The sequence below is a fragment of the Marmota flaviventris genome, chromosome 17, assembly GCF_047511675.1.
Source record: "Marmota flaviventris isolate mMarFla1 chromosome 17, mMarFla1.hap1, whole genome shotgun sequence".
Lineage (NCBI taxonomy): Eukaryota > Metazoa > Chordata > Mammalia > Rodentia > Sciuridae > Marmota > Marmota flaviventris.
Window position 1 is genome coordinate 35022748 of NC_092514.1, and position 26386 is coordinate 35049133.

General features: G+C 53.9%; 1 protein-coding gene across 1 annotated transcript; it reads right to left on the bottom strand.

Annotated features, from left to right (window-relative positions):
• Positions 1 to 1496: 1496 nt before the first annotated feature.
• Foxn1 (forkhead box N1) lies at positions 1497 to 14262 on the bottom strand. The gene is made up of 8 exons (XM_027924536.2): positions 14140 to 14262; positions 13308 to 13769; positions 11072 to 11182; positions 9202 to 9332; positions 7863 to 7959; positions 4165 to 4372; positions 3522 to 4013; positions 1497 to 1816 (listed from the first exon to the last, which is right to left on the bottom strand). Exons 1-8 carry the CDS (start codon positions 14260 to 14262, stop codon positions 1497 to 1499), a joined length of 1944 nt encoding a protein of 647 aa, XP_027780337.2.
• Between the last annotated feature and the right edge of the window lie 12124 nt (positions 14263 to 26386).

The window sequence follows — 26386 nt, forward strand, 5'->3', positions numbered from 1 at the left end:
GGAGGAGGAAGGTCTGGGGAGGGAGACCTCCTCTCGTCTCCCTTCCTGTGGGCAGCTCCGTCTCATCCTTCTGTGTCTTTGGAAGTTCTCCTGGGCAGGGGCCCTTCCTGCCTGTACCTCAGCCTCCCCAGTCGGGCCAGGAAGTCCTTCTAGATACCTCACCTTTTGGATTTGGAAACTTCACAGTTGTGGGTAGGGTGGGAATGACACCATAGGCTCAGGACATCTGTGTTCAGTGTGACCTGGCCCTTCTGCTCAGGGTGGGGAGACCCAGAAATGAAGGCTCAGTAGCGAGATCACAAGGCACTTGCTTTACTGTTCCAGGACAGGGGACAATGGCAGGCCATTGAGGCATCTGCTTGGGCCTCATATGAGAGTGGGGCCACCATTTGGATGTTCTTGTCACTTGGAGGCCCAGGGTAGGCTAAGGATCCCACTTGATGGGGCCTGGCAGGCACCTGGACCATATCCCCTAGCTCCAGGGATATCCTTTGTGCTTTTCGGGTGTCTGGGTCTGCCAGGCGATCAAAGCGAGGGGTGCATGGGTGCTCCCTCACCAGTCTGGACCAGGCTTCCCTTCCCTGAACACTCAGGCAGCCTGAGACAGTTGGAAGCTGGGACCTAAACTACATGAATTTCTTTCTAGAGAAAGAGGGGGATTGTGGTGACTTGGAGGGGGCCCTTCCCGCATCCGGGACTGGGAGAAGATTCATTCAAGTTTCCAAGGGCAAGGGCTTTTCCAAACACTTTGTGTTGGAATTTGGGCTCAGTTTGGTCCCGGAATGGACATTGCCCCTCCTGTGCGTCACCCTGGGGGTGGCCAGACAGAGAATGTTCTGAGGATAGGTGGAGCCTGGCAGGAAGGGTGCTGCTAGTTAGTAGCAAGCACCCTGGGTGGGGGGGGGTCCACAGGCAACAGGAGGAGTTCTCTATCTCCTCCTCCTTGCTGGGCTGTTGGAGGAAGACAGGAGAATAAATACAGGGGAATTCTAGGAAAGAACATGACTGCAGGGGGCCAGGCCTGTGGAGCATATGGGAATCAGAATGGGGTTCTGGGGGGATTCTTTGAGCTTTGGTAACCAAAGCCCTTAGCTCTCAGCGGCCTCAGAAATGAAGTCAGGCTCTCTGATGTGGTATGGATTCCTCTGGGTATAAGGCATGTGGCTGGTGTGTCTTGAGTAAGCCTGAGCCTATGTATGTGCCTGAGAGCTGAAGGCCCATGGGCGTAGCTAGGGAGAATGCATTTGCTTCTTGCCCACATATTGCTCTCTAGGGGCCCTGAGTGAGGCACTGGACTACCAGGTGGCAGAAATGCGTGAGGGGCAGCGTCCTAGGAGGTGTCCCCTGTGCTCCAGCTTCCAGCTAACAAACAAGTTGGCTGAGTGGCAGAGGGGACAGATAGCATTTTCCTTCCTTGACCTTCAAGGTGAGCCCAACGAGGATGACCAGCAGAGACTTCCAGACAAGCAAAGGCTGGAGCTGACGCCGGACAGAGCTCATGCCAGGGCCATGGGCTTGGAGCTGGGGCTGAGGTACACTGAGGGGCCAGCAGGGGCTGTGGACGGCGTGGGCTCCAGCTCCATGAACGCTGAGTAGAGGGTGGTGAGGGGCAGGTCTCCCAGGGCTCCGGAGCCGCCGCTGCCTGGTGGTGCCAATTCGCCTGCCCCACTGCCTGTCTCTGCCAGACAGGGCCCCGAGGGGAAGCAGTGGGGTGGTGGTGGGGGCGGTGGCATGGAGGATGATGTCGGGGACGAGGTCACCAGTACCAAAGGGTCAAGGGCCAAGCTGTCATCCTTTAGCTGTTCCCACAGGTTTCCTAGTTAGGGGATCAGGAGGAGGAGAAGATCAGCATCACTGGGAGGTATGAGAGGAGCCCTGTCTGCCACCCACCTGAGGCTTTCATATGCTACAGAGAGCAGGATTGGAGTGACACTGACTGGGAGCCGACCCTGACATCAGCTCTGTGATCCCAGTCAGTGTCAGACCCTCTCTAAGCCTCAGATTCCAACTCCCATGTAGCAGTCTGAAAGTCATAGATTTAGGGCTGGGGCTGGGGCTGAGTGGTAGAGCACTTGCCTAGCACACATGAGGCACTAGGTTCGATCTTCAGCACCGCATAAAAACAAATAAAATAAAGATATTGTGACCACCTAGTTGTTGTAGGGAGAGACTTTGGGGAGGATCAAGAATTTGAAAACTGCCTACTGAAGGTTGATGCAGGTGCTGGGCACTTGGGGGCAACTTGGGGGCTCCTTCACTCAATTTTCTGCCTAAGCTCCCCAAGGAAGGTGGATCTGTAGTCCAGACCAAATGTCTTCCCACAATGTGCCACTAAACCCAATGAAGTGGATGGCTTCCTCGGCCTCCTCCATTGCAGACCCCAGGGAATGGGGACAGAGCTAGGAAGCACACTTGACTCCGAGGAACAAACAGGGTTACCACCTGACTGAACTCTCTTTGGGTCGTATGACCTGCAGGATGGCAATCAGAGACTGGGTGCCTGCCCTGGGCATCAGGGTTGCAGAGTCTGGAGAAAGAGGTTCTGACAGCCCTGGGTTGGCCGTGGCCGCCTGAATTCTGATCCTGATTCCTTCCTTCCAGCTAATCGATCTTGCACAGGTAATATAACCTCTGTGTGCTTCTGTGAAATGGGTTTCATATTCCCTCCTGTTCCACAGGTCCAAGAGGGGGCAGAGGTAAAGTTAGCAGGATGCCTGATCTTTAGCAGGGGCACGAGTGGATGCTTATTGTCTCCCACATGTCCACACTTCCCCAGAGGTTGCCTGAGCCCTGCTCCCCATCTCTGGACTGGCCTGAAGATTTATGTGAAGCTATTTATGTGAAGCTATTTCCCAGGACCTTAGACCATCAGACTGGGGGCTCTCTAGGGGGAGGCTGCCTCCCTGACACCTGCTGGTGAATGTTTCCACCTCCATGCCTGGAGGGTCTGAGGCCTGGGTCAGCAATCCACCACTTGTGGATAGTCACAGGGCCTGGGGGTGCACAGGATGGGAATGGGCGGGGTGCGGTGGCCTTATGCAAAGATGGAGCAGGCAAGATGGAGTGCAGTGAATAGACCCTCTCCCTGGACTTCTAGCCCTTAATCTTTCCAGGATCTGCCTGGCTCTGAGGTCTCACACTCCTGCAGGGAGAGGGTCTCTCTTTCGGCATTGAATGCTCAACTCTGACAAAATGCGAATGCATCTGGGAATGCTCACAATCGAGTGTGGGGTAGAACGCGGAGCTCTTTCCAATCTTGCCAGAGCTGAGTGTGGCTTGATGACAGGGTCAACTGGAACACTTTCAGGGTACCAGGAGGAGGGAAACTGGGGCAAGAGAGTTCCTCTGGACCCTGTGCTCTGGATGGCAGGGAGGGAGTGGGAGGCTCGACACCTGCTCCTGGCTTTCTGACTCAGGTGACTCAGGTGGCAGGCAGCATGGAGACTTGGAGAGGATGGGTCACACTGCTAGATGCACCTCTCTAGTCCTGTCCCACCTCCCCTTTCCTACCCCCAGCTCACCCTGGAAGTCAAAGTCGGTGAGAGAGGGGTTGATGGCATCCAGGTCAGTACCCAGGTCTCCGTCTGGCAGTAGGGTGTCATGCACGGTCCTGGCTGGGGAAGGCTCAGCCAGCAGCTTGGCACTGTGGCTGGGTGGGGTGTGGGCAGGCAGAGGCGAGTCCTGGGGGGTACCCGGCTGGGCCCGCAACTCAAGGTGCCCATCTGGCTGCGGGAACAATGGCTGCGGGGGTCCAGGAGGGGCCAGGCCGGGTGAGAGGTGTGGGTACGTCTGCCCATAGCAGGAGGGTGCGTGCCCCCCCAGTAGGTCTTGCAGAGGGTTCTTGCCAGGCATGGGTCCTGGAGCTGGGTGGATTGGGTGCAGCTGCTGGGAGAGCCCAGTTGGGGGTGCCAAGGGCCGGATGGGGCCGGAGCCTGTCAGCCCAGGGGGCGGACAGCCCAGCATCGGGGAGCCCAACTTCTCCCTCTTGTCTCCAATGAGGCTGTCCAGCTCTTCTGAAAAGGCCCCAAAGAGAAAGAACACCATGAAATCTTTCTCCTCCACACCTCCCCAGCCTCAGAACCCTCAGACTCTGCCCCATTTTTTTTTTTTTTTTGTGGCTCACAGGTCCTCAGGCCCTTTCTCTGGTGGCGGGGCTGCCCTCACCTGGCTTGGCCATGCTTTTGCGCACAGCAATGGGGTCCTTCCTCTTCCACTTCTGCAGCTCCTCCTGCATCTTGTCGATCTTGGCCGGATTGAGGGCCCACAGGCAGCCCTTGCGAGAGGAACTTCCAGATTTGTTCTCCACCTTCTCAAAGCACTTGTTGAGGGATAGGTTGTGGCGGACAGAATTCTTCCAGCCATCAGGTGCCGTCTGCCCCAGCAGAGCAAAGCAAGAATTTAAGTTGGGCTCAGGTAGCAAGAACCAGCTCCAAGGCTGGGCTCTAGAACATTCCTTTGGATGCAGAACTGTCACCCACTCTGGGCTGTATCATCCTCCTCGGTACCTAGTACGTGCTCGGTACCCTTCAGTGGTGGGGAAGGGGTGGGCAGGAACCTTGACCACAATTCATTTTCAACTAAAATCCACCTTCGTCCCATCCTATCCCTGGACCCCAATGTTTCAGAGAATTTGAGGCCTGGTGGGCGCCACAGAGACCTCCTGACCCATGCCCCCACTGAAGTGGGACCAGCCTCCATGGAGCCTTCAGGCCCGTGTGGACTCCCTCTGTTCAACGGGAGCTCACAACTCCAAGGTCCTCTGTCCAGCTGTAAGGAAGGAGCGATGGAGGCTGTGGAAGCCTCTCTTCCTGGTCTGCCTCATCTCTTCTGAGGCAAACTCAGGAGAAAAGAAAAATGGGTGGGGCCGGTGAGTGTCTGGGTGTGTGTCCACGTTGCACATATGTTTGAGCACATTGCTGGGTGTTGGTGCATGGGGGTGGTGCATGCTCAGTGTGTGTGAGCATGCGCCTATATCCCTAAGTGTGTCTCCCAGGGTGAGTGGCATCTCCTGATACGGGTCTGGAATTCCTGCATGCGAGGTTGTACAAGTCCCAGAGAATGGCTGTGTGTGAGAAAGTCTCTCTGAGTATGTGTGTGTGTGTGTGTGTGTGTGTATCCATGATCATCTGAGTGTGTGGGTGTGTGTTTGCATGAGTGTGCCTGGGGGGGCGTGCCCCGGTGGGGAGGCCAGCCCTCAGGCAGGGGGTGCTCGTGCCAACAGAATAAACACCCATTAGGAGGCCCGGTCATGCCACCAGTGCAGTAATTGTGCCCAAGGAGGGTTGTAAAAACCATTAGGCTGACTCAGTTGGGTGAGAGGCGGTGGCAGGGGTGCCAGTGGGCCTCCCATCCCCCATCTCCTGCTCTGTCCCAGACTCTGAGACAGCTCTGAGCCCAGACGGGGCTAACTGCGGACAGAGCCACTGCTCTGATCAGCAGGGCTCCTTCACCCTCATCCCCTGTCCCTTCTTTCATTCAGCCCATAGTTTCTGGTTAACATGGGGTGGCCACTCACTCCTCCCCAACTCATTTGCCCCAGGGAGCAGCCAAGCTGAATCACGCCCAGCAGAACTGGGCCCTAATGCCAGCATCGCCTGCAAGTTGCTGGTGGCAACTGCTGGAGCCTTTCTTGGGGACAGATGGCCTGGGGCAGGGGGCTGGTTGAAATGACCCCCCCAAATCTCCCAGGGTTATCAGAGAAGATTCTTAAGCCACCAGACCAGACTTTGATTCCCACAACAGTCTCCCCTGGGAGTCAAGGCTATGCCGCCCCATGGGCAGAGTTAATGGGCACTGGGGCCTTTTATGGCCCCATAAATCTGTGACTTTGGGATGCCAGGGCAGCCCCCACCCCAGTCACTTCCTGTTTGGAAGAGGAATGGTCAGCATTAACAATTATGTCCAGTGGCTGGACACTTCCCCAGTCCCACATCCCTGACTCACGGGGCTACGGGACGCCCACATCAGCTGCCTTGGGCATGAGTGCCACCCCATCCCACAGTCCACACTGTCCTTGTCCAGAAAAATGACCTTCGAATGGGGAGTGAACAATATGGAAGGTAGGAGAATCTTCCAACTGATTCCTTAGATGAGTCAGAGGGGAATCGTCCAAGTTGGAAGGAGCCTTTGTGCCAACCTGGTCCAACCCGACCATTTTACAGATTGGGAAACTGAAGTCCAGAGAAGAAAGGATATAGTGCTGGATCGCATAGGGAGGCAGGGACAGAGCCCGGACTCCAACTCTGTCCCCTAACTAAGGGCCCTGCCCAGGTCATCCTTTAGGGCCTGCCCTGCCATTTGGGGCCCTTCCCATTCTCACAGATGCTCACTCTCTGAAGTCAAATGTAAACTCAGGGGTGAGGGAGTGATGCAACTGGTTAAGAACAACAACTGGAATAAAAAAAAAAAAAGCTGTTAGACTTCTTCACTCTTCGGCCCCATAAAACAGGGATTACACAGCTCCCAGGAAAAATAATTAAGCCAGGAAGATGAGATGCAGGGAGGGGCTGGGGGCCAGGCCAGGAGCTGGGAGAGAGGGAGGCTCGGAGGAGGAGGCAGGGACCTCATTTCCCTTTCTCTGGCTTGGCCTCTGGAAGCCCTGGACGACCCTCTAATAGCTTAGGGGGTTAGGGAGGGTGCAGTTCCCTGACCTGCTAGGGTGCGAGGGCAGCCCTGGACACAGGCTTTGATGCTTCTTGAATCCCAGAGACGATGCTCTTCCCCCTCCTCTTCTTTTCAGAATCTCTGGTGGATCAAAATACTTTTCCCTAGCCAGACCACTCTGACCCTCTTGCCCACTCCCTATCTGATGGCAGCTCAGCAAGCAAAAACTTGTTCGAACATTAGGTGCCAATTATCCTCAGGCAGGACAGTTGGGTAGATGGTGGGGGCAGGACTCATCCACTGGCAGGTGGAGTTCAGTTCTGGATTACCTGGGCCTCTGTTCCTACCCTCTGCCTGGGTAGCAGATGAGATCATATCCATCATGGTGCAGATCTTGGAGAAGGCACTTCTCAGACATAAGCTCTGGTCTTTCCCACACCCACCCCAGAAGAAGGGGACTGTGCAGAAGGGTCTGGGGGAAGGGGGAGATGTGTGAAGCCCAACAGCTTGGCCCAGCAACTGATGCCACCTGCTGTGTAACCTTGGGTAGATGAACTGCTCTCTCTGATGATATGTTTGCCCATCTGGGGAGTTGGATATCTGTCTTGCCTCTAGGGAGGGAGTTGGGTAGAAGCCCTAGAAGTCCCTTCTGTGGATGATAAGAACTAGATTCTGCACCAGGGGTGGGGGCAGAGTCAGGTGAGCCAGCCGGTTCCCTGGGACACCTGAAGACTGTGAAGCCCACACCCCACTTTCTGGTAGAACTGTAGCTGAGCCTGCCGCCCACAGAGGCAGATTTTAATCTCACCCTGGAAGGCAGTGGACTCTTCAGCACCTTTTGTCGCCTTGGCTGACCGGCTCCTGTGGGAATTCCTCAGCCCCATAGCATCCTGGGGGTAAGGATGGGGACAGCCTCTCATTTCTTCCCCCAACTTTCTCTCCTCACTTGGGGTGGGCGGATGCTCCCTGAAGCCTATCAGGACTGACATCACCACCTCCCTGCAGCAGAAGATCTAGCTCCAGATCTGCTGTGTAATACCAAGGGAGTAGCTTGAGCTCTCTGTTCTCTACATAGAACCCCTAAGGGAGCTTTGTCCTTTTGAGGTGGAGACAAGGGAAAGCAGGTGCTGGTGGTGCTGGGAACAAACCCTCGCTGGCTTTTCGAACTCCTCTCATCTCTGCACCGAACCCTCCAGCTCTAGACCGGCCTGACTTGTCCAGGACTTGGGGTGGCGGGTGCAGATGGATCTGGGACTCACCTTGAAGTAAGGGAAATGCTCCGTCATAAAATTGTAGATCTCGCTGACAGGCAGGCTTCCAGTTTTGCTGTTCTTGAGGGCCATGAAGATGAGGATGCTGAAGACACAGAGAGCCGTGAGAGTCTGAGCCTCTTGACCTGGTCCTGAGGCCCTCCCCAGAAGCCCCCCCCACCTCTGGTGAGAGTCTCTGTGAGGTTCAAGTTGAAGGAAAGGGGATGAGGATTACAGATAAACAAGGACCCTGTGGAGTCTGAGAAGCAAGGCTTCCATCTGACTTAGCCAGGGACCAGTGGCGTGACCTTGGGCGAGGGCCTTAACCTCTCTGAACGTCAGTTTCCTCATCTTTAGAGTAAAAAGAGTTAACAACTACTCAGTTGTGGGGAGGAATGACACCTCAACATAGAAGCCCTCCTTACACAGGAGCTGTCACTACCAGTTCTCACTAGTCGGCCCTTGGCCACTTGCATGAGTGCCGGATAGTGGGGAGTCAATGGAGGTCTGATGAGCCCCTACGTTCTCTTACTTAATCCTTCCAACAGCCCGAGTTGCTGTCTCTTGACTTTTTTTTTTTTCCTCTCTCTGATGAATAAATAGAAGCTCAGAGAGATCAAACAACTTGCCTAAGTTTCACTTCTAGTAAATTCCAGATTCTGGTCTTGTCCCCAGTTTTGCTGGGCTATAAGGTCTGGCTCTATATGCTCCTTTCTGTGCACCATCTGGCCTTCCACAAATCCCCTCTCTGTGCTCCTGGCTAGTGTCTGAGTTCTTTTTTCTGAGCGTCCATCAGCTCAGAAGAGGACCTGATCTCTCCCTGAGGCCTGGCATACATTAGGTCAAGTGTCACTGATGATTGGATGATTGAAAGGACAGATGGAAGGGTCCCCCAGATAGGCTGGATGCTGCTGGGACTTAATCTCCCAGCCCCTGAGAAGTCCCACCAGAGGGTGAGTAACTGAGTCACATCTGAAGTCCTTATCTCTCATTTATTTCCAGTAGAGCTTTGGAGTGGGGTTCTTCTCTATATCTGGGGAGATGGGCAAGGTGGTGGGTATCTTCCCTAAACTCCAATCCCTGGCCCTGGGCCCCAGGAGGTTAGAGTTCAGCAGGTTCACACAAAACACGGAATCCGCGGAACCAGATCCTCAGGTGTAGACAAGAGGTCAGAGGTGATCAACTCTATTCACTGCTCCCTTGCAGGGGTCCTCTCTCCAGCCTCCTTTTGAAGCTCACTGGCCCATACCGTGTCACTACCCTTATGCACTGAGGATTCCATGCCTCAGTTTCCCCAATGGCCCACTCAGCCCTCCTCCTTCTGCCCAAGGGGAGCTTGGAGATGTACCTGTAGGAGTAGATGGGTTTGGGGAAGAGCGGCTGGTGCCCATCAGCGCTGGCCTGGGGTGCGATCCGCTGGTATGGATAGTGAGAGGAGCCCAGGTAGGGTACAGGGTAGCTGCCACCACCCTGTGAATACTGGAGAGGTTGAAGGGGGAAGAGTGATTGCCATGGTACCCAGCCTTTCTGAGGAGGACTCCCCTCCCCTCTTCATATGCATCCAGAGAAGATGAGGTCAGATTCTCCTCTCCCTGGTCGTGAACTCCATCACCCCCATGGCAGAGCTGAGGCGTAGACAACAGTGTGGACATGTGAGGGTCTGAGAAGACATCCACATTTTGGAACTCAGAGGCCTCAAAGTTCCCTTTCTCCAGCCCTTTAAGGTGCTGTGATTGCCACAGGGATGAGATGAAGCCCAGCCGGGCTGCAGAGAGTGAGGCGCAGCCTGTGGCCTCTACACCCTCCCAGACAGACACTCCAGGCCTCCCTGTGCTCCTGGAGTACTGGGCCGGAAGTGGGATGTCCAGCCTGGGCGGTTGCTGGGCACTGCCACCTTTTACGAGTTTCAGTGGCTCTTTGAAAGAGCTGGTCATGGTGGTGGGCAGGTGGGGGTGGGAGGTGATTTTACGGCAAAGGGAGTGGCCGCGGTGCCAGGGATGGTGTTTTATGGGGGCAGGGGAGTAGGAGACTCTGACTCCCCTAGCTGCTCCAGGCTGAAGTGCTCTTTCCAGGTCACTGAGAGACACTTAGTGCCTGAGTCACCCTCTCTTGGGCTCCATAAAGCCCTGGGTGCGGCCATCTTGTTTGAGGAGGGGTGCTGACAGCAGAGGGCATCAAAGCAAGGCCAGGCATGGTGAGGCCACTGAAGGCCTGGTTGTCCCTTCATCCTGCAGTAGCTCAGTCCCTGACAGGACAAGCTGCCTCAGGTACATCTCCTACACTGGGTGAGACCAGGAGCCTCTGCCTAGCTATGGCCACTGCAGCCAGGCCCATCAGGAAGGGAGGATGTGCCTTGTGCTGGGCATTCCCTTGCTTTCCTCTATCTCTCTCGCCCACAGGGGAGGCCGTCTGATCCCCCCTCCTCCCTCTTACTTGGCCAAGATCCGGGCCAATGCCAAAGAACTGGGAGTAGAACCTGCTCCACAGGCAGGGCCTGTCTCAGTGCCAGGCTGCAGGTGGATGGAGCTGGGCGCTGGGCAGCCACTTGCTGTGTCTTGCCCGGTGACTCCAGGGAGCTGCCTGGCTGCTCTTGGGGCTCTTTTTCTTTCTCTTTTAAAAAACCTCCATCCTTTGCCAGTGTGGGGCAATTACTTGGCATCCTTCACATTTGGGAGGGGCCAAAGTTGGGCAGCGGGGTGGGGAAAGGACCAACGTGATGAGGATTTGGAGCCCTCTGGGTTGGGAGGCCTGTGGTCCCACACCTGGTGCCTATCCTCTTGAGTTCAAGGCCATACAGCACGATGTGACCTAGAGATGGGACCCCTGTTCGTGGAGCTTAGCCTGGTGTCACATGACACAATTTTCTCTCTGCCCTGTTTTCTTCCTCGGGGCTGGCTCTTCTTCTCCCTCCTTTTTTTTGGGTCACATCAAGGCCCTGCCTCAGTCTCAGCCCTACTCTCTTGTTTGAGCCCCTCAGGCCCTGCGAAGGGTCCAGACAAACACTTCCTGTCCCTAGAGAACGACAGTTACTTCTGTCTCCCTATTAATTACTTTCCCCCTACCAGGGGTGGTCTAGCCTGAAAAGTTCAGGGCCCTGCTGCCTACACCTGCCCATCCAGGTGTGCACATGAGCACACACCTATACACCGCACCACATACAACACACACCACATAATATCTTGAGAGCCTGGGAAGCATGCCACTTGCCTCAGACCCACCTGGTGGAAAGGGGGCTGGGAGGGGCAGTACATGTGCTGCAAGGGGGGTTGGTAGCAGTACATCCCAGGACCATTCTCCAGAGCTGGAGGCTTGATCTTGACCTCTGACGCCTGCTGGAAGAGAAAGCAAATGACTAGGCTGGGCCTTATTTCTCTCCCTTCCTCTTTCCCTTATCCTGAAATTCCTACAAAAGCAACCCCAGCTCTGCCTTTCCCAAAGCTTAGTCCTTGAGAAGGAACAGAGAACAGAGAAGGGAAGGAAACTCAGCAAGGTGATTGTGGAACTGGTGCCGGCATCCACAGCACCCCTATATCCACATACCTCACTGCAGGTGAGAGGCTGAGTTTAGGCCACTCAGAGAAGTGGGTGAGACTTGTCAGTGGTCACTTTGAGCCTACCTAGGGTAGGGCCAGAGATCTCTGTGAGAAGCATGTGGAGTCCTCAGGGCCTAGCACAGAGCTCTAACCTGAGTAGGGACAGCAGGGGTGTGCAGCCAGGTCCTGGCAGGTGGACTTGCCTGGGAGAAGGTGGACCATTCTACCTGGGGTTAGAAGGTACCTTGGGAAACCAGCGCCTAGGCCCAAAGGGGCAAATCAGCTGTGCCCTCTTTCTGGGTGTGCCCTGGGGATACTGATGCAGAGATTGGCACAATCGCAGAATCTCAGGCCTGGAAGGGCCAGGAGTGCTTGTGTCCAACCCCTTCATTTGATAGATGATGGGGCTGAGCCCAAAGAGGGGAAGCAATGTGCTCCAGGTCACCCAGCGAGGCAACCTGCTAGCTGTGGGTGTCTGGGCTCAAGTTTTTCTCTGTTGTGCATGGTTAAGGGTGTGGACTTAAATCTCAGCTTTACCATTTTCAGGCTGGGGGATGCAAGTTACATGGCCTCTACAGCCTCAGTTTGTTCATCTGCAAAATAGGGACCATGGGAACTCTCTAAAGGATTGTTGTGAGAATTAAATGGGCTTCAAGAGAAAGCTGTGGCAGAATGAGTAGGAGCTGGTACTGAGCAGACACTTGGGGATAGTAGTTGATAGGATGTGGTTGCTGCCATATTCAAGGGGCCTGAGAAGAAGCTGTCGAAGGTTTACAGAACTGAGAATAGGCTCCTATCTAGACCACACTTGATATGTGTCCCTCTGCTTTTTCTACCTTCCTTCCTGTGTTGGGACTGGCTTGGGGCAGGACCCAGTTTTATTTATTTATTTTTCTTTTGGTACTGCAGATTGAACTCAGGGGCACTTAACCACTGAGCTACATTACCAGCCCTTCCTTTTTTTTTTTTTTTGAGACAGGGTCTCACTAGGTTGCTTAACATCCTTGCTGAATTGCTAAGCTTGGCTTTGAACTTGCGATCCTCCTGCCTCCGCCTCCTGAGCTGCTGGGGATTACAGGCATGGGCCAGCATGCCCTGCTCGAGGTCTATTTGAAAGTTAGAGGTGAGGAGGGCTGGTGTGGAGTAGGGACAGCCTAGGCTAAGCCCACTCAGTCACTGCCTCAGGGACCTACAAGCCAGCTCTGGGAGCAGGAAGCAAGCTTCCTTAACTCTGCAAAGCAACAATCCCATGAGGCAGATAGATACTCTTAACCTTACTTTTCTAGTGAAGCTCATAGGAGTTAAATGACTTGCCCAAGGTCACACAGCTTGAGCATGTGGCTGTGGAAGGACATGCTGGGCTCCCAAGGTGTTTTTAAGGTATTTCTATGAATATACCCAGGCCTCACTTCAGGCAAAGAATGGGGCTGGGAAGGGTCCCTTGAGATGACTTAAACCTTACAACTCCTTGTCTCCGGTCTGTAGGGTGATGCTGAAAAGGGGGCAATTGTGCTCTGAGGCTCCTCCCTAAACCCTTTCTCCTGGCCTCTGGAATGTGTTTTTCTTCTCACATTTGCATATGGGTGTGTTGGTCTGGCTGGGGATTCTTGACACTTGAACAAACAGAAAGAAGTCACACTCCGGAATCCTGACTCAGGAGCTTCTGGGAAGCTGCCAGTTTACTTAGCTTAACCTGCCTCCCCCATCTGTCCCCTCCATGCCCATCCAAGCCAGCATCCCCCCCCCCAGGAGACCCAGATGGAGCCAAGAAGCCCCAACGTTTCTGAGTTTGCTGCTTCCCTGATCTTGAGAGGCAAGGTCTGTAAAGGGATGGTGGGGGACTCTGATCTCAGAGGACTCTTTCTAGCCATCAGGAACAGGACAGAGGGAGGTGGGATGCCCGCTGGCCATTGGTACTCACCAGGACTTGGCCATGCTCCTGGCTGGGGTAAGGGAGCCCACTGCACCAGGCCTCTGCAGTGAAACCAGGCAGGAAGGCCTCGGCCTCCCCCACGTCCACGGGGATCTCCTCAAAGGCCTCCAGTGCCCCTGGGGTCTTAAAGGAGTGTCCATCCAGGGCCAGGGCGGTCTGGGCTTCAGGGAAGATGTCCTCATGGAAATGCCGCTTGTATGGGTGGAAGGGCACGTGGTTGCCCTTGAGGTAGTGCCCAGGGCTGCTTGCTGGGCCCTCCTCAAAGCCAAAGCCAGGATACTTATCTGAGGGTGAAAGCCGGAAGGGCCCTGGGCCAGGGCCGGCTGGGCAGTGGCCCTGGACTTGCTCTGGGCCTGGTGATGCAATGCTCGGGCTGTGTGGGGGCAGTGAGGGTGCCCTCTCTGGAGGACCGTCGGGCACAAATGACGAGCAGTTGAAGCCGGCGTGCTTCTGGGTAGCAGAGGACAGAGAGGCTATGAGTGGGGGCTGGACCAGGCCTGGGGACCTCCTAGGAGCCTACTCTGTGATGGAATGTGGCTGAGTTCTGGGATCCACAAATGATGGACAAGACAAAACCTGTCCTTGGAGCCCCAATCTGATAAGGACATACTGCTCTGATACTTGAGGTGCCCAAGGCTGATGGGACTCCATGGCCCCTCCCTGGGAAAGCCTCAGACTGAAGGGGTGAACGGAGACCCATATCAGATCCCTTCTGGATCTCAGAGTCACAAAGTACTCATTTGCTGGTAACAGGGACCCCTGCAGGTGGGGGGACTTGTCCACTTGCTGCCTTGTCCAAAACTAGGAGCCAGGTACTTACACTCTGTGGAGCAGGGGAGCCTGGGAGGCCCGGAGCCTGCATGAGGTCCCCTTGGGGCTCGCCCTCCAGTCTGGTGGGGCCAGGCAGCGTGACGTCAGACTGTGGCGGGAGTAGCGACACCATCACCCAGTCCTGGCCTCGAAGAAAGCCGGCTGTGATGAGAATGAGGACCAACAACCAGGAGTGACCAACCCAAGTCCACCACCTCCATTCCTACCGCATCCCTGGGCTGGGACCCTGCCTCCAGCCTGCCGTTTGATGTGTGTGTGTGTGTGTGTGTGTGTGTGTGTGTGTGTGAGTGGCCAGTATGAGAGAGAGAGAGAGAGAGAGAGAGAGAGAGAGAGAGAGAGAACACTGGTAGAGACAGACAGCAAATGAGCCAGGAGGAGGGGTTCTTGACTGTTCTTAGCTCTGCAGCTGTGGAGTACTGACAGGGATACCCTGTCTCTGGCTCCTCAGGCTTGGTCTCCTGTGTCTACAAGGAAGGGTCAGGCTATGTGGCTCTGTTGTGTGACTGGGAAGGCCCCAAAAGAAGAGGGAGGAGTGGATCAGATACAGGACAGAGGTGGTGGGAGCAGCCCCAGTAATGCAGAGGCTGGGCCTCATTGGCCCCTAGGGCCCTTAGCCTAGCTGGAACAACCACAGTGTGCATCTGGGGACTCAGGGGTCCTGGGTGCCTGATGCCTTGACAACCCATTATGCCAGCAAGTGCTGTTTTCACCTATGCCCTTTAAAATTCCCTTGCCTGTGACTTTGTCCAGGCCACTGCCCCTTCCTTTTATTCTTTTGGCACTGGGGATGGAAACCAGGGCTTCATGAAATGCTAAGCACGTGCTTTAACCACTGAGTGACGCGAGCTCAGGCCACTGACCCTTTCTGAACTTTTCGGTTTCCGCATGGAAAATGAGGCGCTTGGACTAGATATTCAAGGGTTCAGAGCTTCTGGAATTGTAGGAGAACCCTGACCCCTGCACAGTGGAATGGTTAAGAGGACTCAGGGCTGGGGGCCAGGCTTGGCCCTTTCTTCCTAGCTGAGTCAGCAAAGCTGACTTCAGCGGTGACATCTGCAAAACAGGGCCAGTGACAGGACCTACCTCACAGGGCTGTTCTGAGTATTAAATGAAATCAGGCCTGCTACAGAACGCAGTGCCTAGAGCAGGGGAAGCGCTTGATACACTTCGGTTCTCATGATTGATATTATCGGTATGGCTCCAATTATCATTATCCTCCTGTTCTCACCTTCTGTCACCTCCTGCAAAGGGCAGTTCATCTTGAGTTCACTCCCTAGGGCTGCAGCGGGCTCTGATCAAAGCTACTGGTGGCGGAGGGTCTGCTCTAGGGTGGCCACTGTGCCGATGCTTTGGACAAATTTTTCATTGGTTTATCAGAACAAGCTCGTGAAGGAGGTACATGATTAACTCCATCTTTCAGATGAGGAAACTGAGGATCAAGAGGGGTTAAGTGACTTGCCCAAGTCACACAGCCAATCTTTGACAGAGTCAGAACACAAATGTCAATTTGGCTGATTCTGGAGGTGGCATTTCTCTTATGGCTTATTTGGTGGGGGTCAGAATCTGGTGGGATATGCTTCGGGGGCCAGGCAGCAAGAAAAGTGTGAGGTTTACACTTATCCCTTCTACCTAAGACCCCCTCAAGCAAGAGCAGATAGCTGTGCTGTTCCCAGGCACCCTTGGCTGGGAGCTCCGAAAGGGAGGGAGGGCCTTACTGGCCTCTTGGTGTCCAGCTAGGGGTTGACATATCTTTGCTGAATTAACCACCTTCTGCATTTGACGGAGAGGGTAATGGGGACAAGGAAAAGAGGGGACTTGCTCAAAGTGCCACAGGGATGAGCCTGAGAGGGGGCTGGTAGCTGAGGCCCAGGTGGGAGGCTCTCCCGCCCCTTCAAGAGTCCCCACCGCCCCTTCTCATGTCGCAGAGCCTGCTCACTCTGCAATGCTAAATGTGGCGTGACCAGGGAAGCGAGGAGCTGGCCGTAACTGGACACCAAGAGGGAGCAGGCATGGGGCCCAAGGTGCTAGCCAGCCCATCTCTGGCTCCGCATGACCGCCCTGGCCTGGCCCTTGATCCCTGGACGGCTCCTCCTGGACAGCGGGGCCTGCGCTGCCTTTCCAGGAGGCGGTGCCACAGACTTGGCACCTTCCCAAGGCATCCCCAGCCCTTCCAGATGCAAGGCTGTGGGCCCTGTCCCTCGGATCACTGGCATTGTAACCTTGGGGGCACTCCCCTCTCTGGAGTGGGGTAGCATGGTGAAGAACAAGGGTTGGGACTTGGGACGACCTGACTTTGAGATCTAGCCTTGTCACTTCCTGGTTGTGTGACTTTGAACACACTGTGTAACTCTGTATTTCCCTTTCCTTATCTGGTACATGGGGCATGTGGACCCACCCCACAGGATTCATGAGGATAAAATGAGGCGATGTGTTTAAGGTCCTGGAATATAAAACATGCTCAGAGACACGTCAGTTTGCAGAACATGGCTGGGCCCAAGGGCCTCGGACTTTTAGTCTTTACAGTTTCTCTGATGGTCTTGCTGCTTCAGGCCTGGTGTCCCTAGGTAGACTGACTAATGACCTATGTGGCAGCCACCCTTGCTATCCCTCCTTGCCTGGCCTTCACTCAGCTTGGCCTCAGGAGGCTTAGACCCCCAGCCCTGCTCTCTGCAGCTACAAAGCTGAGGAGTGGTCCCTGCCAGCTCTGGCTGGCACCTCCTCCCCAGAGTCTGCTCTGCCCAGAAGCACCCTTGCAGCATCTGCCTCACCCCATCCTTGCCCACCCCCTATTCCTCAGGCTGAGTTATCTGTAAGCCCTGGCTGAGTTCCTGCACGTCAGAGGCCTTAACAGAAGGTTACTATTCCCAGCCATGACTTTCATACCCTGACTTGGCAAAACCAGCTCCCCACCTCTTCCAAGTCCCTAGGGACAGGATTAGAACCTGAGAAGTTATGCAGAACTCAGAGGCCCGCCCCTTAATTTGCATTGAGGATGCAGAAGTCCCTGAATGGCCCTCAGCCCAGGGTTTCCTCTGGGCAGGTTCTGTAAATGATGACACCTGATTACCATAGTGACTGTTTGATCCCCTGAGCTGAAGCTTTGCCCTACAAGTGAGTCCCAGAGAAAAGGCTTAGTGACTTTCTAAGAAAGACCAGGGAAGAGGGAGTCCTCGACCAACTGTATTCAAAAGTGCTTTTCTGGGGCCGGGGTTGTGGCTCAATGATAGAACACTTGCCTAGCACATGTGAGGCACTGGGTTCGATCCTCAGCACCACATAAAAATAAATTTAAAAAAACAGAATTGGGTCCATCCATAACTAAAAAAGAATTTTAAAGAAAAGTGCTTTCCCGTCTCTGTGATTGGGCCAAGGGCCTCTGGTTGGTATATATGGGAGAGGCTCACTGTGAGGATGGGGAGAGGCTGCCTACTGCAACCCTGCTCTGGAGCAGCCATCAGAACTCTTGAAGCTAGGGCTGGGGTTGTGGCTCAGCGGTAGAACACTCCCCTAGCACGTTCGGGGCTCTGGGTTCGATCCTCAGTACCACATAAAAATAAATAAATAAAACAAAAGTATTGTGTCCAACTACATCTAAACCAAAATATTTTTAAAAAAGAATTCTTGAAGCTCTATGATCTGGAGTCAGAACTGAGTCTGAATCCTGATCACTGTGGGAATTTGGGTGGACAAGTGGCTTAACTTCCTCTCCTGGGCCTCAGTTTCCTCATCTGTAAAATAGGGCTAATAATACATACCTCTCTGGAGGATTAGATGAAATATTGCTTGTAAATAGCTTAACGCATAGTACGTGCTCAATAAATGATAGCTATTATTAATAATTAGCAGTGGGACAGAGTTAATAGAAGGCATGAGCTCTAGGGATGGGGAGGGGTACCTCCCACTGCCGTCTCCCTGGAAGCAGCCTCCCTGGCTGGCAGAGGCTGAACTTCCCTCCACTTGACTCTGGCCTCAAAGGTCATTTCAGTTGTTTCCCTGCAGTAGAGTCTGCACCTATAGAATTTTCCAGGGATGGGGGTGGCAATGAGGAGTGACCCTGTTGCTTTGTATTCCTCAGGATGCCTCTCTGATGGCCTCAGTGTCCTGGGGTTGGCATCTGCATTCAGAAGAAATTTATCATTGCCTTCTAACCTTTATCCTGTTTCAGTTTCAGGGAGATGAGAGGATATGGGTACGAATGTCAGCAAACCAACACTCTCCTCCCCTCTCAGATCACCAGAGCTAGCCCGAAGCACTCTCATGGCCCATCGCTCGATCCAGGCTTCCGCAAGCTACCATCTGACCACTTCCAGGACTGGAAGCCAGGTTGCTCAGTGGTTGGCTGCACCCTGAGTTCCCCCCAAACTGTAAGGACCTTAATCATCTCAGCTCACTTTGCATTTCTGAATCTTCACTCATTTCATCCTCCCTCTGGCCCTAAGGGCTGGGAGCAGTAATACACTGGGGACGGCCGCCATGGGCCTCTGAGCATCAATTGCTCCCACCTCTTCCCAGCCCCACATCCAGTAAAATCAGGCCAAAATTGGCTATGGCCAAAGTCTCTGCCCATAAAAATGAGCAAATACTATGAACCAGAGAGCTTGTTTTTGAGAGCTGATTGGTGAACATTCATCACCACACCATCGGTAGAGGGGCAAAGTCATTAACCCCATTTTTTAGGGGAGAAAAATGAAGGTCCAGAGAGAGGGAATGACACGCCCGGGGCCACACAGCTAAAACGGAAAGTCACACACGTCCTGACTCTCTCATCTCTCAAGAGATCAACCACAGCCCTAGGTGCATCTGCTCCAGGAACACAACCTCAGCAACACTGGCTGAAGGCCCTCAGCATCTGGTCCTGTCTACTCCCTGCTCTCTGAACTTCTCCTTCTGCCATCCCTGGGGAGGGAAGGGGAGGTGGGGTTGAGGATGGAATCAGCAGATCCGATTTGCCCTGGAGTCCAGTGAAGAGAGAAATGGCCCCTGACCTAAGTGGGGAGGATGTACAGAGGAAGTTCCCTTGGGAAGCTGGCAACCGGATCGACCGCATCCCTGTTCTGTGCCCATCTTACAGCCAAGCCTGTGTGGCCTCCAGCCACCACCCCTCCACCTCTCAGTTCCCCTTTCCCTGGTTCAGACTAAAGGGGCCAATTGGGAATTAACCCAAGTGAAGACTGGGGGCAACCTGCTTGCTGGTTGTGTAACCTTGGATAAGGCATTTCTCCTGCTGTACTTCAGAATTCCCTTATAAGCAGAGTGAGGTACAGGGACCAGTGCATCTTAAGATGCTGAGGCTGGCTGGGCACTCCAGTGCATGCCTGTGATCCCAGTGACTTGGGAGGCTGAGGCAGGAGACTCACAAATTAAGGCTGGCCTCAGCAAATTAGTGAGACTCTGTCTTAAAAAAAAAAAAAAAAAAAAAAAGTAGCTCAGTGGTAAGGTAAAGTGCCCAGTATTCCCCCAGTCATCCTGGAAAAAAGATGCTGAGGCTGGTCTCATGGAGGTGTATATGATATGTGGGGCGGTCAGCTGGGCTGACTCTTGGCAGACTCTTTGGGGGAGATCCTCAAGGAAACCAGGAATAGTCATGTGCATTATTATACCCCAGGAAGGAGGTGCTGTATGTCATCCCTTTTATAGATCAGGAAACTGAGTCTCGGAGAGGTTAACCTGTCTTGCCCAAGTCTCTCAGCTAGTAAATTGTGCTCGCCAGGATTCAGACCCAGGCTTCAAAGCCAGTCTCCCTAACCACTATGCTACCCGGCCCCACCTTGGGAACACCTCAACTTCCTGGGGGAAGGTGGAGGTTTTCTTGGGAGGGTCTGTCCCTGTATCCTCCGTTGACACCTGAGTCACAGAGGCCAGGTAGGTATGGGGCGCCGAGGGCCCTCTTGGGGCTCTCCATGCTCCTAGCCCCCTCCCACCCAGCAGCCTCTTACCCGCCCTTTATGAGCAAGGTGGAGCCGGCTCAGTTCCGCCTTAATGGTTTCTGTTGCTGGCTGCGGCAGCATGTTTTACGAGGGGTGGGGCCGTGCCCAGTGCTGCCTGCAGCCCCACCCGGGGCTCCGCCCCACAGACCTGGCAGCTGGGAGGGGTCCCCTGGAGCAGCTGGGTAATTACCTTGCGGGGGTGGCAGGGAAGGGCCTGGGGGCTGTGCCTCAGGCTCGTGCTCCCAGGGATACTCAGAGTCTGGGGGTGCCAAGAAAGGGGGTTCTAGCTCCTTTCCCATCATCAAGGGGCTGCTGGGGGGCATCATTCTGGCCCCTCTGAATCTGGATCCTTCTTTGGTTTCAGGAAATGGGTCAAGGCCCCCTGCCTTGAGATCTGACTAGAGTGCTTTGAGGAGCCGGTAGTGGCAGAACGGCTGGGGATGGAGTTGGCAAGAAGAAGGAAGGATGAAAAGCAGCCAGGTACTTATGCTCTGCGACACTCTCAAACTGAGCTGCTGACACCTGCCGCTGTGTCATTCCCATCCCCCAAATCAGGTCTCTTCTAAATTCACCTAGGTCATCCCCCTGCCTCAGGAAACAGGCCGATTGCAGAACATCCCTCAGTACATCCATCCTGAAAAAACACTAGAGCCACCTTCTCTGCCTGGGCTGGCCTGGGAGTGCTTCCAGATATCTAACACTAATTCTTAAAATCTCAGTCTGCTGGCCCTGTCCTTCCCGCCATTCACCAAGTGATCTCCAGAGGCTATTTAAGAACTATAGACTCATTCCTTCTCTGGGGAGGGCGCCTGCTTTGCTGTGGATGCCTGACTGACAGCTTCCTGTTCTCCCACTCGCCCTTATCCAGCATGCCTTCCCTTTTTGCCATCCCTGGTCACCTCTGAGCAGCTTCCCAGCTCTCCAGTCCCTCTCCAGCCCTTGCCACCCAGCCCTGGTCCCAAAGGAGCCCAATGCAAGCACTCACGGGGGGCTCTGGGCCATGGCCACCATCACAGCTCCGGGGAGTCATTCAGTCTGCAGCTCCCCAGGAGCCTCCATCCAGGTATAAATACTCCCCGGAACCTGGACCAGCCCCCTGCCCCAGGGCTGGGGTGGGGCTGCCTCCCCAGGCCAGACAGGTAGGTCACATGCCCCATAAATGCCACTGGACCACAGGCCCTTCCCAGCAGCCCTGACCTCTCTGGGTGGATGGATGGATGGATGGATGGGTGGATGTATAGATGAACAGTTGGATGGACAAATGGGTGGTTGGATGCTAGATAAAAGCTGGAACATCTTCCAAATAGATGGACAGATGGATGAATATCCTTGGTCTATCAGTGGATGCTTACTTTGTCGAGGGCAAGGAATTTATTTCAAAGAAACAAGGAAAGCTGTCCCTCAGAGGTCCCTTTCATCTCTTTCTGACACATACCTTCCAGATCTTCTTCTCTCCCCTCTGTGATCACCCAGTCTGAGGGATCAGCTCTGCTGGACGCTCCCTACTCCTGAGATGTCCCTTTCCAGAGACCTCCTACCAGACCACCCCCTGGTGCAAGGGATTTGGCTCTTTCTTTGGGGTGTCATTCATGATCTGCTTTTTCCTGCCTCCTGCCTACCTACCTGTGCTGGAGTCGACACTCTGAGGCTGTGAGCCCACCCCTATATCTTGCTCTCAGAAGTAAGGTTATCAGATATGGGGGCATTCTTAAATCCAAGAACAGAAAACCCTGGGGCTGGCAGCTTAGGAAGGAGCCCCATGGTGCCCTGCTTCCCACAGTGTGTGTGTGTGTGTGGGTGGGTGTGACTGGGGATTGAACCCAGGGCACTCTACCACTGAGCTACATCTCCAGATCTTTATATATATTTTTTTTAAATTTTGAGACAGGGTCTCTCATTGAGCTGTCCAGGCTGGTCTTGAACTTATCATCCTTCTGCCTCAGCTTCCCAGGTCACTGGGATTACAGGTGTGCACCACTGCACCTGCCTTTCCCAGGCCTTTTAAAAGTCATGTCGGGTCTGGTGGTGAGGACAGGTCTGGCAAAGGACTTGGAGGTAGAACTCTCAGGGCCTAGAGAGCTGGGGGATGGGAACTTCTTGCCTGCTCAGTCCTCCTCAGAAAGCAGTGAATCTGTGACCTTAGACACTGATTTCCAGAGAAGAAATTTCCTTCAGATCCTCAGTCTACCCATCTGATAAAGGGGCCAAAGATTGAATAACTGACAGGGAATGACTGAAGGGCCAGGAGGTTTTTTTTTTTTTTTTTTTTTTTTTTTTTTTTTTAACCCCCACAGATTTTGAAACATTACCTTCAACTTCCTATAAACTTCCTCCAGCCACCCTGACTGGTGATGCAGTGGAGGAGTGGGATGAGGGATGGGATGACATTGTTGGCCTCTAAGCACCCCTTAGCTCTGTGTCCCTGAGGCCCAGAAGTTCTGTTCCCATAATGAAGTCATTCACAGCTGAGCCTGGTGTCCCCCTCCCCAACTGTGTGATGCCGATGGATTGTGGCGGCGATTGGCAGCTGAGGATTTGATCTGTGAGATCGACAGGAATAATGGAGCCTTGTCTTACCTTCTCCCCTAACCTGGCATTATCTCCTGAAGAATTCACCCAGCCCAGACTCCACCCCAACTCCCTACTAAGCCCCTTCCTTTCTTCACAGGGAGTCCTCCAAGGACCCCAAGAGGTCCTCTTCTGGCTCTGCCACGGGCATGGGCGAGTTATGGGAATGAACCTTATTTCCTCCTTCCTAAAATAGGATCCTGTGCCCTACATAACTCACCTGACTGTCTAGGGCACTGAGTGACCAGAAGGTCAAAGCACTCAGAGGAAGGTAAACCATACCATTTTATCTGGCATCACAACCTGCTCTGGGGTCCCTGGCCTCTGGAACATCACCTTCTACCATTGCCCCATAGGGTGCTCCCTATGGGGGTAGTCAGGCAGGCTCACATCCAGCTGGTGGGTCCCCTCTTTACCTGTCAACCTAAGTAGGAACAAGAGATGGCCTAGGGGCTCCTCTCCTGCTCCGTACATATCATTATCAGGGCTGCTCATTATCACTAATCTATTATTAGGAATATTAATTCTGCCACCACTACTAATAACACAGATTCAGTACAAGACAAATATATACTGGTGTACCTCCTCCCCCCATGCTGCCCAGCACGGGGACAGGTTGGACAGGGCAGGTGGTCATCTGTCTGGATCTACTAAACTTTGGAGGGAGAAGCACATTGGGAGGTCCTCCCACTTGAGCCCCTTTCAATGTGACGGGGAGGGAAACTGAGGCCCCACCAGGGGAAGGGATTGTTCCCTGCTGTGCAGGTGTCTGCACCCTGCTCCCTCCTCTGGGTTCCTGGGCTGTGTGAAGCTGGCTCTGAGTCCCCGGTCATGCCTTTGGAGAAGTAGCAGGCTCCAAGGGTCTCTTTCTGAGCCCATCCAGCTCCTAGGCTCCAGTCCCCACCTTGTTCCCTTAACTGTCCCCACATCCTCCTGGTCTCGGTACTGCCATCGCAAAGGATTTCCTCTCCAGAACTTCTCTCACCTCAGGCACATTGCCCTGGCTCATGTCTCTAAAGCCACGTGCTCTACGGGCCCAAGATGAACTGCAGGGGCCTCCCCAAGAGGGAGCCAGGGACACCACTGCCACTGATTGTAAAGGCTGCTGTGGTCATTCAGGCTCTGTATGTGGGAGGCACTGCAGAGTCTGATAATTGGGCTTTCTGATCACAGTGATGTGGATGTGTGTGTGTGTCCATCCCTGTCCACATCCTTCGCCTTCCTGACGGGCTGGTACAGTCTGGGACATGGCTGTGGAATTTACAAGTGGAGGTGGTACCTCCAACTGTCTCCGGGCGATCCGGTTCCAGGGACACGCCCCATTCTGTGTGTGTGTGTGTGTGTGTGTGTACTAGAACTGGTTGTAGTTTGTCAGAAGCAGAGGTTTCATCTGAGGGAGACCTGAGGGCCCTCAGAGGGTGTATGAGGGCAGGCTTGAAGCCAACTGACCATGCACCCTCCCATGGGAATGGGGTGGAGGGTTAGGGTCAGACTTCCCAGTGGGCTCTCTGTTGCATCTTTGGGGGGCGGTTCTTGAGGGATGCAGAGGCCCTAGAACTTCCAGAATAGCCATGAGAGCATAGGTTCCCTTTTCTCTGTGACTCACACCTGGCTCTCGAGTAGTTCCCTGAGAGATCACGATTCAGCTAATTCTCTCCTCGGCCCCATTAATCTGAGCTGACTAAGCAAGAGCCACAGGCGGGGTAGAGACCAGGGGATGCTCATGACAGTGGCAGTCATCCCTAAACAAGCAGGCAAGCCTCCTTGCTTCGGCTTCTGTCCATCACCCTGCCTCGGCCCTGATCCAATCAGTCATGCTCCAGACCCCCAAGAAGGTTGCCACTGCCTCCTTTTGGGGTTCCTCTGAGCATGTTTCCCCATCTTTCCTTTCTCCTGTCACACACTGGCTGTGTTGAGGTCTATCTGGCTACCATACTGCAACTCATCTTGTTTCATCTGAATGCATTTGGGTTTTTGTTTCGTTTTGCTTTTTGGTACTGGAGACGGAACCCAGGGCCTCATGCCTGCTAATCACATGCTTTTCCACTGAGCTGCACCCCTGGCTGAAATAATTTTTACCACTTAAAAGCATCTAGCTGGGTGTGGTGGTGCACACCTATAACCCCAGTGGCTCAGGAAGCTGAGGCAGGAGGATTGCAAATTCGAGGCCAACCTCAGCAACTTAGCAAGACCCTGTTTCAAAATTTAAAAATAAATAAATAAAAAGGACTGGGGATGTGGCTCAGTGGTTAAGCTCCCCTGGATTCTATCCCTGGTACCAAAAATAAACCAACCAACCAATAAATAAATATATATAACAAAAGCATCTAACCTTTAAAACCCAAATGGGATCAGGAAGCAGAGGGCTTCTCCAGGGATGATTTTTCCAATCTGTTTTGTCCTAGGGGCATGGCTCTGAGCCATGGAGGATATACTGGGACCTGGCAGGGACACAGTTGAGGGGTGCTGGTCTCCAAGGGGATTTGCAGCTTAGGGGGAGATCCATTCTGTGGGGGTGGAAGAATGTGGATGGGGCTAGGAGGGAGAATTGAGGAGGGGCTCGGGTCATGGCGATGGAGATCAAGTTGGGGATGGAGTAAGGTGGTGGAAAGGAAGGGGTCTGGGCCAGGATTGCAGATGAGATTGAATAGCCAGACAAGGTGGCAGATTCCTGTGATCCTGGCTACTTAAGAGACTGAGGCAGGAGGATCACTTCAGTCTAGGAGTTCAAGGCCAGCCTGGGCAACATGGTGAGACCTCCATCTCTAAAGCAAACTAACAAGGAAAGATGGAAAGAGAGACAGAAAGAAGAAAAGGAAGGAAGGAAGGGAGGGAGGGAGGGAGGGGAATGGAGTTCAGATGGGAAAGGAGACAGCGATGTGGTGGAAGGGTTAGGAGGAGGTAAGAGATGGACACAGAGATGGAAGAGGAAGGGGCAGGAGATGGGAATGGGTACACTGGAAAGATTCAACTTACTCCAGGACCATTTGATTGATGCCTCTGGCATGTACTGTCCCAGGGGTCATCTTGTCCTTCCCCTGCTACCAGGCATAGTGCCAGCTCAACCCCAACCCCCTCAGATCAATGATTACCTCTCTACTCAGGAAACCACCTCCTATGGTCACTTGGCCCAGGAGTGCTGAACAGTCTCCCTGAAGTCTATCAGTCTCTCCGGCCGTGGAAGCCAATTGGGCCATACAGAGAGGGGAGCAGACCTACAGGACCTCTGCCCCCTCCGTCCCTCTGTTCTGGGGAATGGGTAGCAAATCCAAGCAGCCCCCAATCTCATTTGAATATGGTACTGGAGAGAATGACAGAAGGGCAGCAGGTGCAGGGCCTCTCTGTCCCTTCCTGCACATACACTGCCTGGATATTTTAACCTGACTAGGAACAGTCTCTGGCTGAGTGTGTGGACCCAGTGCAGGCAATGGGAGTCCTGCTGGTCGGCTCAACTCAAGCAAGAAGCAGGGAGGTTAGACATCAGGAAGGACTTCTTGGCTGGGAAGGTTAGAGAGTCCAAGAGCAATGGTGCTGTGTTACTTTCTTAGAGGGCAGATGGGACTTTCCATGGGGGCTAAAGGAAGACTTTCCCGGAGGCAAAGGATGGGCATATGATGGAAGGCTCAGGCCACAGGTGGGCTTTTCCCAAGCCTTCTTCCGTCTCGTGATGAATGACAAGGGCTTTGGTTGGGGGAAATGTGGGGTCAGTGTGTGGGTGAGACAAAGATGAGGAGGGGGAGG

Coding starts and splice junctions, on each gene's coding strand:
- Foxn1 (XM_027924536.2), bottom strand. CDS start 14,262: ATGGTGTCGCTACTCCCGCCACAGTCTGACGTCACGCTGCCTGGCCCC. Junction 9,333..11,071: donor CCCAGCCCCCTTTCCACCAG/GTGGGTCTGAGG, acceptor CAACCTCTCCAG/TATTCACAGGGTGGTGGCAG. Junction 4,014..4,164: donor CAAAAGCATGGCCAAGCCAG/GTGAGGGCAGCC, acceptor GGGCCTTTTCAG/AAGAGCTGGACAGCCTCATT.